Source organism: Equus asinus, chromosome 4 (genome assembly GCF_041296235.1).
Source record: "Equus asinus isolate D_3611 breed Donkey chromosome 4, EquAss-T2T_v2, whole genome shotgun sequence".
Taxonomy (NCBI): Eukaryota; Metazoa; Chordata; class Mammalia; order Perissodactyla; family Equidae; genus Equus; species Equus asinus.
Genome location: NC_091793.1, coordinates 100463111 through 100479324, shown reverse-complemented (window position 1 = coordinate 100479324; position 16214 = coordinate 100463111). Strand labels below are relative to the sequence as shown.

General features: G+C 36.5%; 1 protein-coding gene across 1 annotated transcript in view; it reads left to right on the top strand.

The window, feature by feature from the left end:
• Positions 1 to 16214, top strand: part of LY75 (lymphocyte antigen 75) — a 129537-nt gene that overhangs the window by 100844 nt on the left and 12479 nt on the right. The window contains exon 35 of the mRNA XM_014859809.3: positions 11444 to 11554. Within this exon, the coding sequence (XP_014715295.1) occupies positions 11444 to 11554 (111 nt within the window). The remainder of the gene's footprint in view (positions 1 to 11443; positions 11555 to 16214) is intronic.

Here is a 16214-nt window from a genome sequence, read left to right as displayed (position 1 = left end):
TTTTGACCAGCAATAAAGGACAAGCTATCTTTGCACAGTTTTATTCTTTTTCCTTTTATAAGTCCAGTATGGTTAAATGGGCTTTTCAGGAGCTTTAGAAGAAGTGCATGCTGAATCCAATTAATGCTATTAATTAATCAGCTTCTCTCAGGAGGCTTTAAGGATTCATTTAGAAAGAGTGTGAGCTTCAGAGTTAGGTACAAACTGTGTGGCCTTGATCAAGTTGCCTAACTCATCGCACTTCAATAAAATGAAGATAACACCCCACAGGGCTGTGGTGAGCACTAAGTGAGAACTATCTGTCTAGTGCCTATTACAGGCACGGTAAATCTTGGATTCCTTCTCTTTATTCTCTTCACACAAAATGAAAGGTCATTATTGCAACCAGAAAACATCATGAGTGCCACTTTATGTGTGTTGGATGTTTATGGTTACTGAGTACATTCACCTACAGGTTGATGATATACGGCTGGAAAACTATGTTTTCATCATAATACTTCACAAATCTCTTCTCTAGACAAGATCAGGAGTCATATTCGGCTTAGAACTGAGTCAAGAAAGAGCTTTTCAAGGTTATCACAGAATTAGCTGAAAGGCAAGATCTTATCAGAAAAGCTCCTACTGTATTGCATAAAGTATCAAGTTAATGTTGAAATGGAAATCACTGCTATCATTCTCCGTTATTTGGGGGTTTATTTGTGTAAGTAATCTTAAATTGTTAGTTGTTATCTTGAAGATCACAATGAACAAAACATTCTTTAAATTCCTGAGTAAGCTTCCATGGCATCTCTTTTAAAAAGTCCTTCTGTATTGGTGCTTTTTGCACACTGATGATCAGTCTGTGTTCCTTGAGTCAGTGAATTACCATGGGGGCATGAGACGGTGAATATACGCATGTTCAGAGTAAATCGTCATTCTGTGGTCATCATGTGAATCAGAATCTGGTTACTAATTTTGAATTTCCATAGCCTATAAGGCTAGGATGAGGTGCCCCTGCCTTCCTCCCCGACATTATCTCTTACCACCCTTCCTGCCATTCAATCTGTTTATCCACGCTGACCTCCTCGGGACTCGAAGACCTGCTGGTTCTTCTGCCCGGACCACCCTCCCCTTCCCTGGTCCGTGGCATGGCTGCCCCTACCCCCATCATTCAGATCTCTGTTCATATGTCACCTCCTCAGACCTGTGAACACCTCCACACTCTCTATCACATCCCTATGTTTCATCTTCTTCAAAGCCCTTTCTTGTCGCTCCCCTTACCAGAAGGAAGCTTCAAAACAGCAGACTTGATTGTCTTGTGGATTTTTGTTTTGTTTTGATTTGCATTTCTGTACTTTATTCTAATTTTATATAATAAAACAACAAAAAATTTAGATGAATGATTTTAAAAGTAGAGGAGATAATGGGATTGCAGTTTCTTTCAAATTGTTTTACCTCTGCTGCAAACTCACCTCATAATTGAATTCAAAGCATTAAATCATGTTAATCTACTGATGTGACTTTTTCTGACCTTTATGGATGACACAGTTATGTTTCAGGGGAAATTATCTCAGACATATTTTTGTAAATTTTGAAATGTGAAATATTTTTCTTCCAATGAAAAAGTGAAATTACAGTTAGGTATTGTTTCAGGACTTCTTTCATTGTTGAGAAGCTTTTAAAAATGTGCTTATGTGTTGACAACGGAAACAGGGTGATTGCCCACAAATTTTTCTGATACATATCAAGTATTTCATTCCTTTTGTGGGTTATTTTAGATTTTAAAGGCAAATCTTGAGACTGAATTTCTAAGAAAATGGATCCTTGATGCCCAACGAGAAAGATGCAGAGTAACACTGGCACCCCTTCCTATGAGTAAATGTCATGACAGCTCTTCTGAGAAGGGACATGAGGGGAGAAGATGGAGGTGGACGTCTTGGAAGCCAGGTCAGGAAGGGTGACGTGGAGAGGGGATGGAGTGTCAGAGCGCTCAATTTCCTTGCGATTCAGGGAGACTTTACAGCCCAGGGTCCAGCCACAGGCCCTCTGGGTTAGGCAGGGACTTGGACCACCACTCCCTCGTCTGTATGTAGGAAATGTAACAAACAGCGCCTCTTCTTCCTCTGTCTCTGCCACAGTTGCCCTTGTGGAAGGTAAGTGGCTGCAACTCATAGCTTAACAGGAGAGGGGCAAAGGTCTTATTACTGACGTGGAAAAAATTACAATCTTTGCCTTTCCTTTATTAACACTCAGAACAATATGTCTCAAGGATCACTTCCTCTTATGCTGTGCCTGGTTGTTCAAAAAAGGAAATTATAAGGAAACAGAGAGTTCTATTAGAACTGACCAGTAATGCAAAATATTCTTGTGGATATGCCATTTTATTCTTTTATCACATGGTAATTTTAGACAGAGGATCTGTATGGAAAATTTTGGAGCTATGTTAAGTGCAAGCTTTTAAAATTTTCATCAGGCTCCTAAATTTCTGTATAAATTAGTAGAATTATAAAACCCATAAAGAGTCATTTAGGTGCATTATTAATAAGAACCTATCTTTCAGGACTGCTGCGAAGTAAGAGTAACAGAGAACACTTCGCAGAGAGCATTGTGGGCAGGGCTTTTTTCTCTTCGAGTGAAGTATATTTATTGAAATATATTTTTATAGAAAATGTAATTGAACCTGTAATTGAAAACTTATGGCAGTATTTTGGGGAGGCAGTTTTTTAATTATAACAGGATTATAGCAAAGACACTTAGCACTGAAGAAGACTTAGTTTAGCCTTCTGCTCATGAGGTGCATGAACCTCAACAACTTTCCTCTGGAGGTATCCAGCCTCTATTTGAACACTGTTCTTCTCGAAGTAAAAATCTCTCTCTTGAGTAGTGTTTAAAGCTTGTCTCCACACACACGCTCTGACCTGCAGCGTGAGAAGAAGAGTTCAGTGCTGAATTAACTGGAGTTACTGCTAAGGCTGAAATGAGCCTAAGGAGAAGGCAGTTGAAAGTTTTGAGGAAGTGAGTTAACAGTTTGTTTTCTGTTTTTCTGCCTATAGCTTTTCTGGTCGTATCACATATTGCTTATTTAATTATTCCACAGTGGTCTTTGAGTCACCACGATTATCATTATCATCATCATACTCCCATCTCAGGGGCCTTGTGTTTGCCCTTCCCTCTGTCTGACCTAGATAGCCACATGGCTTTTTTCCTTCAGCTCATTCAGATCTTTTTTTATATGTCACATTTATGAGATCTTTCTTAGAGACCTTTCTAAAATTGCAACCCTAACCCCTACTCTACACTCAGGATCTTGCACTTTTCTCCTTAGTACTTATCACTGTCTGTGGTAGCTAGCCTCCAAGATGGCTCCAATGATTCTCACCTCCTGGTGTTCATACTCTTGTGTAGCTCACCTCCGTGCTGAATAGGGCTGACCCATATTACCAACAGGATATTGTGGAAATCATAGAGTGTGACTCCCAAGGCTGGATTATAAAAAACATTACACTTCTACCCTGTTCTCATCTGAATCAGTTGCTCTGAGGGAAGCCACCTGCTATGTCATAAGGACCCTCAATCAGCCCTGTGGAGAAGTCCACATGGTGAGGAACTGAGGCCTCCTACCCACAGCCAGCACCCACTCACCATGCAGAAGAGAGAGCCTTCTTAGAGGCTGATCATCCAGCCCCAGTTCAGTTTCTGATGGCTGCAGCCCTGGCCAGCATCTTGACTGCAACTTCATGGGAGACCCCAAACCGGAATCTCCCAGCTATGCAGCTGCGTCTGAATTTTCAACCCAGAGAAACTGTGAGATAATAAAGGTTTTTTGTTGTTTTAAGCCTCTAATTTGTTACACAGCAAGAGTTCACTAATATACCATCTAAATATAAAACACCATCTAACAAATATTTTACTTACCTATCTTGCCTTTGTCTATCTGCCTCAACTAGGACATACACTCCAGGATGGCAGGAATTCTTTTCCTTTTTGTTCCTGTGGAATCCCTAGCACCTAGAACAATCTTCCCACAACCACCCCCTGAGATACGTACTGTTATCATCCCCATTTTACAAATGAGGAAACTGGGACACGGTAAGGTTAAGTAACATACCCAAGATCATGTAGTCAGAGCCAGAGTTCTCCACAGCCTAATAAGCTTAATCAGAACCCTGCAGTGTCCTACTTCTCTGCATGCTATCTTGTGTTATGTACAAGACCTTATGATAGCTTTTATTCGGGGTACAGTTAGATTTAAGACATGGTCTCTGTTGTTATGCAGTTAACAGTCCAATTGAAAAAATGGCATAAGTATCAGATGACTCCATACATAGCAGGATCTGATCCATGTGCATGTGAATGGGTGTAGGTCATCAAAGGGTAACACAGTCCCTTTTCGAAGAAGAATGGCTACCTGTGGTTCTTATTTATAGGTCCTCATGGTGTGTGCCACATTATGCTCACCACCCTAGCCACAGCTGATCGAAATAGGGATCGTTCCCAAATGAAAGGCTCACTACTCTTGGCTAGACAGCAGCTCAAGAGGGGACCTGGTATAAGAACCCTAAGAATCCTATTGGACTGCTGAGATACTATCCTCAGCTTTCTTACTACCCCATGTATCCTTACAATAGATCTCTGTCATTTGGGGTAAGCTTAGCAAGTCTTTAGTCCTTGTAACCAGAAAAGGCCTCTCACACATAGTGTAATGCAAAGTCCTGTAGAAGTTCAGAGGAGTCAGAGGTTAAGGCAGGTGAGGGAAGGACACTTCATGGAGAGTTGACACATGAACTGCCACTGAAATAAGAATTTCTTTAATCAATAGATGGTTTAGAGATCAGAGTTCAATGTAATGTATAAAGCATAAGAACTATAAATGTACAAAGAAGTAATGTGAAATTTTACTTCACTTTATATTTTTTATACTTAATAGACATGCTTTATTCCATATAAACAGTAGTTCAAATTTTTTTATATTTTTGAGTTATTATCAATAGAAAATACTATGTGTAGCTTTGACTAGAAATAATACAAGAGAGCATTTCTCAACCCATGGTTCAAGAACTTCCAATGATTATAAAGGTGTTTTAGGTGTCATTAAACATGGTAATGGAATCTGTTCCCATTTCAATTTTTTAAAAATTCCATAAGGCTAAGGAAAAAACAACAAAAGAGCCTGAAGAAAGTAGGAGGAAAAAAAGAAGAAAAAGAAAATCGAAGTTTGCAATTCAGAGTATCTGTCCATGCGACTTTCAGTTTGAGTTTCATTCTAGAAATGACTGCTTGTTTTTTCTGTCCTGTCTTAATACATGAGACGCTATCTGGCAGGAGGAGAAGGTTTGGGGGGACCTGCCTAGTTCACTCATTCAACCAATATTTGACTCCTTACTGCGTGCCTGTCATTGTAACTTTTTGTGGTATTCCTTCTGCCTGGAGTTTCTCTTCTTTTTCATTTTCCGCCTGGCAAATTCATTTATCCTGTGAGCTGTAGCTCAAATGTTGCCTCCTTTTTGAAATGTTCCCTGACTCTACAAGTTATGTACTCTTTCTTTTATAGTCCCATAGCATTTTACCTGTCATGCCTGTGTAATATCTGTTATATATGGGCATCTGACGCTCCCATCAGACTGAGCGCTTTAAGTATAGGACTCATTCCTCTTTATCCTTACCCCTTTGCACTCACCATTATATCCGACACAGAGGAGTAGCTCAGCAAATGTTTGTTGGATGGATGATGGATAGATGAACGAACAGTTGTTGATAACTTGTTCACAAGTGTGAAAGAGGGAATTGTGCTTCTGGCTATAATGGAGTTGGAGACTAACACTCCCATTAAGATCAACTAGAGTGGCTGGCCTGGTGGCGCAGTGGTTAAGTGCGCATGTTCTGCTTCAGCGGCCCAGGGTTCGCCGGCCTGGATCCCAGGTGTGGACATGGCACTGCTTGGCAAGCCATGCTGTGGCAGGCGGCCCACATATAAAATAGAGGAAGATGGGCATGATGTTAGCTCAGGGCCAGTCTTCCTCAGAAAAACAAGGAGGATTGGCAGATGTTAGCTCAGGGCTAATCTTCCTCGGAAAAAAACAAAAAACAACAACAACAACAAATAAAAGTAAATAATAAAACGTTATTTAAAATAAAAAGATCAACTAGAAAATCTAGATAAAATTCCCTAAGAACCATATTTGCAGGCAACAGAGGGGTGCTAAGCCAGTTTGTTGAGGTGAGCCCAACATTCTGTGTTACAGTATCTTTTGGGAGAGTTGCCAAAATTTTAAGCAGCTAAAAGCAGAGCAGAGTTTTTAGCAGTCTTGTGGTAAGGAGATACAAATCTGAATATTAACTTGCCAAAGAGAAAGGGCTCTAGGCCGATCTCCAGGCTTTCAGCTGGGATCCACGGTTAAGGGCCCTCACAAAGGATGTAAGCCCTCCTGAGGTCGACTCAATCCTGGCTGTACTAAGGTAATCTTCAGTACTCCAGCTGCTGAATAACATCAGCCAGACCCTCTGCAATTTTCCTACACAGTGTCCGGTATTTGATAAAAAACACCAAGGATAACAAGAAACAGGCTAAAGGGGGCAAAAAAACCCCAAATAAAAACAGACCAACAAGTGACCCAGAAATTAGAATTATCGGAAATGGACTTTAAAATAACTGAGTAAGTTCAAGAATATAGATAATAAGATTGAGAACTTCACCAGAGACTCAGAATATATAAAAATATAAACAAATTGAAATTCTATAACTGAAAAATCACTGACATTATGAACTTAATAGATGGGTTTAACAGCAGATTTGTTAAAACTGAAGAGTAGATTAGTAAATCAGAAAGACAAAATTATAGTACAGAGAGCCAAAACTATTAAAAGTATAGAAAAAAGCAAAGGGAACACAAGAGACATGGTGAAAAGTCGAACATAGACATAATTTGAGTCCCAGAAGGGGAAGAGAGAGGAAATGGAGTAGAAGCATTATTTGAAATGATAATGGCAAAGAACTTTCCCAAAGTGACCAACGAAAATAAGCACAGATTCAACAAGTGCATTGAGTTATTAGCAGGATTAAAAAAAAGTACCAGGCATACCACTGTCAAATTGCTAACAACCCAAAATAAAGAAAATCTTGAAAGCAGCCAGAAAGAGCAGCAATCAGACTGACAGCTAATTTCTCAGTAGGGATGATGGAAGCCAAAACAGTAAAATGACATCTTTAATGAAAGATAAGCTGTCATTCTAGAATTCTGTATTTGCAAAAATATCCTTCAGGGGCCGGCCTGGTGGTGCAGCAGTTAAGTGCGCACGTTCCACTTCGGCGGCCTGGGGTTCGCCGGTTCGGATCCTGGGTGCGGACCTACACACTGCTTGTCAAGCCATGCTGTTGTAGGCGTTCTACATATAAAGTAGAGGAAGATGGGCACAGATGTTAGCTCAGGGCTAATCTTCCTCAAAAAAAAAAAAAAATCGTTCAAACATGAAGGCAATATAAAGACATTTACAGAAAATCAAGAGCTGAGGGAGTTTGTAGTAAACCTGCACTTAAAGAAACACCAAAGGGATTTCTTGAGACAGGTGGAAAATTATCCGAGTTAGTAATACAGAAAGATAAGACGCAATGAAGAACATCAGAGATGGTAAGGATGTGTTTCAATCGAAAGGAGCATTAACCATGCAAAATAGCAATAAAACAACAGAGGAAGGAAAGTCAGTGAGGTTAAAATCTTGTAAGATCCTAATATTGTCCAGGAAGTGGGAAAAGTACTAATTTTTGGTACTAATAAGTCCTTTACATATTGTAATTTTCAAGGTACCCACTACAGAAATACAATTAAAGAATATACAATTAATAAGCTAAAAGAAAAAATGGAATATAAAGATGTTTAATAATCCAAAAAGAAGACAACAAAGGGGAAAAAAAAGAAAAACAAATAGGACATATAGAAAACAAATAGTAAGATATAAATAGTGGATATAAACTCAAATACATCAGTGACTACATTAAATATTAATGGAAATACTCTATTTAAAAGACAAAGATTATTCAAGTGGATTTTTTTTTAAAAATCTGCTTGCTGCTTGTAAGAATTATAACCACTTTGGAAGAGTGTTTGACAGTATCTGCCAAAGCTAGACACATGGACACTCTATGATCCAGCAATCCACTTCTACATTGCCGGTATATTTCTATATTTCTATACAATTGGGTATAGAAATTTTCTATATTTCTATATAGAAATATTTAGTGGGTATAGAAATATTTTTATACCCACAAGAAAGCATGCGTATGTGCACCGAAAGATATGCACAGGATGTTTATAGCAGCATTACTTGTAACGGCCACAAACTAGAAATTACCCAAATATTCATCAACAATAGGATGAATAAATTCATACAATACTATATAGCAAAGAGAAAGAACAACCTACAGCTACACACTACAATATGAATGAATCTCATAAAAGTAATGTTTATCAAAAGCAGCCAGACACAAAAGAGTACATACTGTATGACTTCATTACTATAAAGTTCAAAAACAGGCAGAACTAATCTCTGGTGTTAGTAGTGAGGAAAATGATTACCTTTGGAGGGGAGTGGTGACCAAAAGGGATTAATGTTCTGTTTCTTCATCTCACTGATGATTATATTGGGTATGATCATTTAATGAAAATCCACCAAGCTGTATATTTATGACTTGCACATTGTATGTATATTTCAATAAAAAGTTTACTTTTTAAAAAGTATACCAGTGAAGGTATTAGAATTGGCAGCAAGGTCAATCCAGTTATATTTTAGGATATAAGAAATGATTCCAGAAAGAAAAGATGAATACACTGGAAAGAGAGTGTTTGAAGATGTTGAAGAGATGATAAATTAAGCTATTTAAAGGATGAAGAAGAGACAGGATTCATTCAGCAAAATATTTTAGTATAAATATTTTTTAGAATAAATATTCATTTAGCAAAATATTTATTCCCTCTTATAGCCTAGGAGCTATCCAAGGTGTTGGGGATTTATAAGGCTTAGTCCCTATTTTCAGAGAGGTCACTGTCTAGTAGGGAAGGGTACCAAGAATGATAATTAATAGAAGTTCCATGTTTTGAGCACCTTCCTTGTACTAAGCTCTATGTTGTGCAGCTTTGTAGATTTTTAGCTACTGTTCAAACAATCCAATGAGGTTTATGTAATCCCTTTTTTCCTGAGGAAACACAGGAAATAAGTTGTCCAAATTCTCACCACCAAGATAAAAACCCAAGTCTGTCTGACTTGTTTCCTTCTGGTAATTTACACGGCCATTGGATGATGGCTTAGAAGAGAGAAAACCATGTGATGAAATTGCAAATGGAAGTCAAAATAAAGTCCAGTAATGATGTTTTGGAGAGGGTGGTATACATAGATGGCCTAGATTTCATGTTCGATGGTCTGGATGTGGATATAGAGAAATCAGTCAGTCCTTTCCTCTGAGTAAGGGCCAGACTTTCGAAGAAAGCAGCAGATGTGTACAGTGAAACTGGATGGCTGAGGAATGTTTCTCAGGAAGAGGATCTCAGGGACTTTCAACCGAGCACTTTGTGTTCAGGTCCTCCCTTGCACCCTCCTCTTACAAAGGTGTCTGGTGTCTTCAATTCCTGAACCTTTCTGGACTTCCTTGCTTTTTAAATCTTCGGATCATACTACACACATAGTTTTATAGCCAGATTTTTATTTTTACTTTCATTCATAATGAAACTCATGTTTCACTATGAGCATTTTCCCAAAGGAAAGTGGTTACTGCTAAAACATCTCCATCCAACTACCTTTAATCCACCATAATGGAAAAGTTCTAGATTCCTACCAGAGTTCAAGCCAAGGTAGTCACAAGTGTAATGCAAGTACTTATAAAACAGCAGGAAGGAAAAAGCCTGTATACAAAAGAAATTGTATCTTGAGACACCTACTCCCATGCTAGTATATCTTTGGATGGTTTAACTAGTAAATGTAGCAGTATGAGGCCAGGGAAAAACTCCTATCTCACATATTGGGATAATTTTAAGTAGCCCATTGTATTAATTAGATTATTGATCCAGCTGCTAATACAGTGACCTGAATTAACAACAGCTTAACAAGATAGAAGTTTATTTTCTCTCTCTTTACAATCTGAGTGTGATATGATGGTTCCACTTAGGACCCTTCTTGTTGCTCTGTTATTCCTAGGTTGTTTCCATTGTTTACATGATTAAGGTTGGCTAACTACATTTTAGCCACGGGGAAAAAGGAAATATGGTCCAGGGAGCATACTCCTTCCTTTAAAAGGCACATTTTGCACATTTCACTTTTGTTCACACCTCATTATCCAGAAATTACCAGAAGACTGGGAAACAATCTAGCTTGGTGGCCACACACGCTGTGCTATATAAGAAGCTGAGGTCTATATGAGAAGCTGAGGTCAAGTACTGGGGACAGCTAATGGTCTCTGCCATAATATGAGTTTTTTACAGTAAAATCAAGGTTGTTGAATTTAGACTAACATAGCTGATTGTTAAGTTCTGATGTTTGTAGTAGGGCCTTTTTCTACTTGTTTATATTAAAATTCTAATACATACAGAACTTGAAAATAAAACTAGGTGAAATCCTAGGGATTTTCCCTATACAGACCTAAGAGAATACGGAAGATTAATGCCTTATGCTCCCTTATTCACTGGAATTCAGTAAAATCCTAGTATCCTTTTTCCATTCTGGCCAGTGAAATCAAGCTCTTACAGGTCTACTTTTGCTTCTAATGCTAACTAATGAAATTCCAGAGCTGAGGCTTAGAAACATACACCTTTATAATGAACAACAACAAAAGGAGACACAGAGATCAAGGAGATGCCCCTCTACCCTACAGCCATAGAAGAAGAGAGATGGTTCTGTTTCATAGAACTTGTTCAAAGAATCTGCTTTGATGAAGTGTTAAATTAAGAACATTCATAAGAACATCAATCTATTTTCCTGTGCAATAGGAAAACTTGTCTGAATATTCATAATCTAGCAACTTGTTTTCTTCTCTGTTCTTGGAATGTAATTTCAACAAAAAGATCTTGTAAAACTCTTAAGACTTTTGAAATTGTTACTGTCTACTGCAAAGATAACCTTCAAAGTGAGCTTGTAATTGTGATTGGTTGTATTCCTTGACAGTTTGTTTCCTTGGTAATAATGCTGTAACTTACATGTCTGAATTCTGAGACAACCTAGATACTTGTAGCTTTGCTCTGTCATATCAGAAGAGAATCACTGGCACGTTTCTCTTTTCCCATCTATACAATGGAGAAAAATAAATTCCTATCACACTAGCTGATTTCTTATTTTAACGAAGAGAGCCTTCCTGCTAAATTAACAAGAGAAATTGCCTTTCATTTTTTTCTGTGAAAATCTACTATCTAATACCCTTGTCTTCAGGAATTCATGAAATTCTTATTCTCAAGTTATCTAACAGTGTTTCTCTTTTTCCATATAGACTGTCCTTCATCTACCTGGGTTCAGTTCCAAGACAGTTGTTACATTTTTCTTCAAGAAGCCATCAAAGTAGAAAGCATAGAGGATGTTAGAAATCAGTGTACTGACCATGGTAAGGAGCTTATTCTTTTTTGCTTTTTCACAAATCAGTAAAAAGTGTTCACTAATTTCTTAAAAAATGGTTTTGTCATATCTTTACCTGAGTCCTTATAATAAATGGACAGCTTTTATTCTACAAAACACAAGCCACAGGCAGTGGAATTGGGCATACATTTAACTCTTGAGTTGGAAGACAGTTAGACAAAGCAGAGCAACAGAACCTTAGCAACAGCAGTGTCTATTTAATGTGCGTCCTCTGTACCAGGCCCTGTGCTTACACACATCACTTTACCTGGCTTTAATTATCATAACAAACGTTATCAGGTAATTTATTATTAGCTTCCTTTTATCAAGAGAAGAAATTAAGTTCAGTTATTTGTTCAAGGTCACACAGGCAGAGCCAGGATTCAAACCAGAGTCTGTCTGATTTTAGGACCAGAGTTTGTAATCACTCTGTCATTCTGCTCTGAAAGTGCTGTTTCAGGCATGCGGTGTGGGCAGATGTCAGATTACAAGGAACCGTGAAGTGAGGCTGTGGTAAAAAGCAGGGTACGTTAAAGAAAAATGAGAAAAAGGCTATTTGCTAGAGGATATGCTTAATTTCTCTGGGAAATATAACTTCACATTGTGAAATATTTTAAAATGTCATTTCTAAAAAGGTGTGCTTGGGTGCTCTTTATAGTTTGGCTGTTTGGCCCAAAGCACATCCTTATTGTTAAACCTCTAAGTTTTGTGATACTTGTCAGCACAAACTAAAACTATGATGTGAGCTAGGATCTTTTTCAACTGGAATATCTATGATGGCGAGGTGAGAGTCCTTGATTCTTTAAAGGTGCTTTTTATTACTGTGTGACTTCTAAAAATTTCTTGATCATTTCATTAAATTTTGTCTTAGGCATATTTATAACTCCAGCAGTTAGAACTCCTTTTATCTAAAAAACCACGATTTCTGATAATCCACCAATATAACATTTTGGAAGAATATCAAATTGTATTAGGGATACTTTAATTAAAATCATGTTCACTTATTATAGAAGTCATAAATGTAGGCATAGAAGTTTTTAATCCTATTAAGTGCCATGTAGTACTCCATAGATATTTATTGTTTCCCTTTGAAAAACTCATACCTGCGAAATTGTGTTGAATATTGGCTCTTTGAAAACAAGACAAAATTTCCAACATGCCAATATGGTTTCATTGCAAGGAAATTGAATAATAGGACTTTTGCTGGTCTTACAAGATTCTTTAAATGGAGTTCCCCCTACAACTATTTTCTATTTTTTTAAAGCCATTTATATTAGGTATACTTAGAAATAAATACAGATTTCAATAACAGAAATTATATTGGAGGTTGAGAGCCAAGAAAAGACATGTTCCTATTCTCTGTTTGCTTGTACGAATCACAAGGTCAAAGTTCATTGTCCAGCTTTACTACTTAAGCAGTTAAGCAACTCCTTACTATAAAGAGGTGTAATAAATACTTGTTGACTGACTTCCTCTACAATTTAACTGTAGTTGTATTTGCTATTTTTCTTTAGTGAACAAGCAAAATAAAATTGAACACACCAAGAAACTTTGTGGTCTGATTTTTGATTGCTTGTTTCAAAGTCCGTTGATTCCACTTGTTCAAGCAGGGTAGCCATTTAAGGATTTTAAATTGTTGTACACAAATTTGCTTATAAAATTTTTCCTATGTCTAAAGAAAAAATGTCTTTTTTCCCAGTAAAAATTTTATAAATTCAGTTTGTCTTATTGACTTGATTTTTTAAAATTTCTCATACATTTCTGATAATCCTCTGCATTTGCTTCCAGTCTGGAAATACCCATTTCATTGATGAGTCGGAACATTAGCTAAAATTAATTAATAATATTGTACTTATTTTTAGCTAGGGTAGTATTTTGATTTGGAGCAGTATGTGGACATGAATTCAGTGTTTCCTATGTCTGAAGAAGAAAAAGCATAAGGAATACTAGAATATTTATATTTGGATTTATAACATCTTCACAGCTAACAAAATCTTATCCTAAACCATAGGAAATAAGTGACTTGTTACCTTTTGGGCTGCAAAGAGCTGTATATAGAAATATTCCCAGTGCTTGGTGCTAATTTAATTGATTTACCTCTCCTTATTTTTGGTACTATTATTCCTTTAGGAAAATACTTGTGAGAGGCTAAAATTCTTCTTGTATTGCAATATTTACCTTTAATTTATATATTATCATTATAGTAGAAAAAATATTTTTAATCTTTCCTTTTGTGACCTATGAGCTATGTCACTAGTCATAAAAAGAATTAAAGACCCAAATTACATCTCAGCAGGTACTGTCACTGATAATGCATTGTAAAAAAAATTTGCTTAAGCACATGCATTCTTCAGGGACTTATTCTGTCATTTGTTAAAGAAAATGAAAGTATGTCTTATTTGCCTGACATAGTAATTTAAGTTTATACAGTATTTAATTAGATTACAATGTAAAAAATCATTAAAGTTCCATTGGCTGCCACAAGGTCAGAGAAAAGAATGAAAAACTCATCTCTGAACACTTAAACCTAAACTATAACCTAGTTAAATATTTCCCTTGAGGATTTTTCTAGAGTAGTATTTTGGTCACATTTCACAAGTAAGTACAAGTAAGTACACTAGGGTAAAACAGATTAAAAGTCTCTATGACATTTAACAGACAGGAGGTGATAGCAGCTAGAACTGATAAGAAAACCATCATAGACTTTTAAAAATGGAGATATGACTCAGAGAGAGAAGCTTGCTGAATCCTGACATTGGATTAATTAAAAATATTGTTAAGTATTTTAAAGACCAGCCTTATTTTTTCTTTTCTTTTAAAAATTTTTTCTTAATTACACAATTAATGCACAAATCACTATAGAAAACTTAGAAAAACACATAAATGAATATTTTAAAAATAAAACAAAGCCACCCTAAATTGTACCACCCTAAGGAAATGTAATGACTATTAACATCTTGGTAAGCATTCTTCTAGACCCCTCCCAGGCAAATATATTTTAATAAATGTTTGCATATATATATATATGGATCATATGAGGCAAACTGTTATGTCATCTGCATTTTCCTTTAAAAATGTCTTTCCATGGCAGTAAATATAGAATGCATATTTTCTAATAACTGTACATTATTCCACTATATAGATGTAATAATTGATTTAGTTAATCCTCTAATATTGGTTATTAAATTATTTCCAATCTTTCAGTGTCATAAACAACATGGGATGAGCATTAATGATTGTGCCTATTTGAGCACAGAGCCAATGATTGCCTTAGCATAAATTAAGGATTGTTGGGACAAAGAATATGTACTTCCTTTTAGGGCTTTTGATACATCTTGCCAAATTGTCTCCAAAAAGCTTGTACTAATTTTTACTCCAATCAGCCATTTATGAGTTCCTATTTTTCTATACACGAGGCCAACACTGTTTAATTTGCAAGTCTTAAAGTCTTGTTTTAATTTTCATTTCTTTACCAGTGAGATTGCATTTTTCACACATTTCTTGTGTTGTATTTCCTTTTGTGAGGGTGAATTGCCTTTTTAACAGTCTGAGACCAATTTTTTTCTTCTATTAAGGTGTTTGCCTTTTTATTTTTTAATTTACAATAGAGCTTTAGTCTGCCCACTTTGTGATTTTCTTAACAATATGGTATATTTTTGGAGAGATTTTTGGCCCTATAGTAATTTGCTTTCCTCCTGTAGTTACATTGTTTTTTTTAAAGCCTCTTCTAAAAGATGTAAAAGTAATCACCTAATACAAATTTTTCTTACCATATCAGGACATAATAGGAGCTCTTTCTCTTCTCCATTTAACTGTTAACTTATTACAAAAAATTATCAATTTTAGCGTGATGTCATAATACATTAACCTATTATTTAAGTCTCCTGTAATTCTCAAAGTGTGGTCCCTGGATCAGCAGCATCAGCATCATCCAGGAACTTATTAGGAATGTAAATTCTCAGGCCTCATCTCACTCCTACTGAATCAGAAACTCTGGGTGGGGGGCCCAGCACTTCTGATGTAACAAGCCCATCAGGCTATTCTGATGCACACTAAAATTGGAGAACCACTGATCTAAGACAATATTCTGAAGTCTTCAGGAGCCTTGTTAAGTCAGAATGACTTTGGAAGAACATAATTTAATAGTAGGAAAGGCTTCTTCCTCATCTCTCCATATATTTGAATTAGTTGTGGTACACAAAGCCTCCAAGATAACTTTAAAATATGTGTAGGATCAACAACTTCTCCTTGGAAAATAATAGGAAAAGATTGTTATTTCTAAAATTACTGAGGTTGAAAGTCATGTTTCTTAGGAACATTTGGACATTATATTCCTCATTTAGCTGAGTACAGCCAAAAGGATATCCTTGATACCCTTTTTGTTCCCCTGGGATTAGATGTCCCCTCCCCACCAGATTTCTGGTTGCTATGAATATAAGCTTTGATGTCATCATTCGTTCACTTGTTTTCACTTGCAAAAACATGTAATATCCTGAGAGAAACTAATTCTACTAGCGTTTTCTAAGTATTGTCCAATTAAGACAGTGGAATGACTTTTTAATTTGAAAGAGAATCTTTGGATGAAGAAACAAGGTTAAATCTCTCTTGGAAAAGTGAAGTTACTGCTAATATTTATAGGATGCTATGTA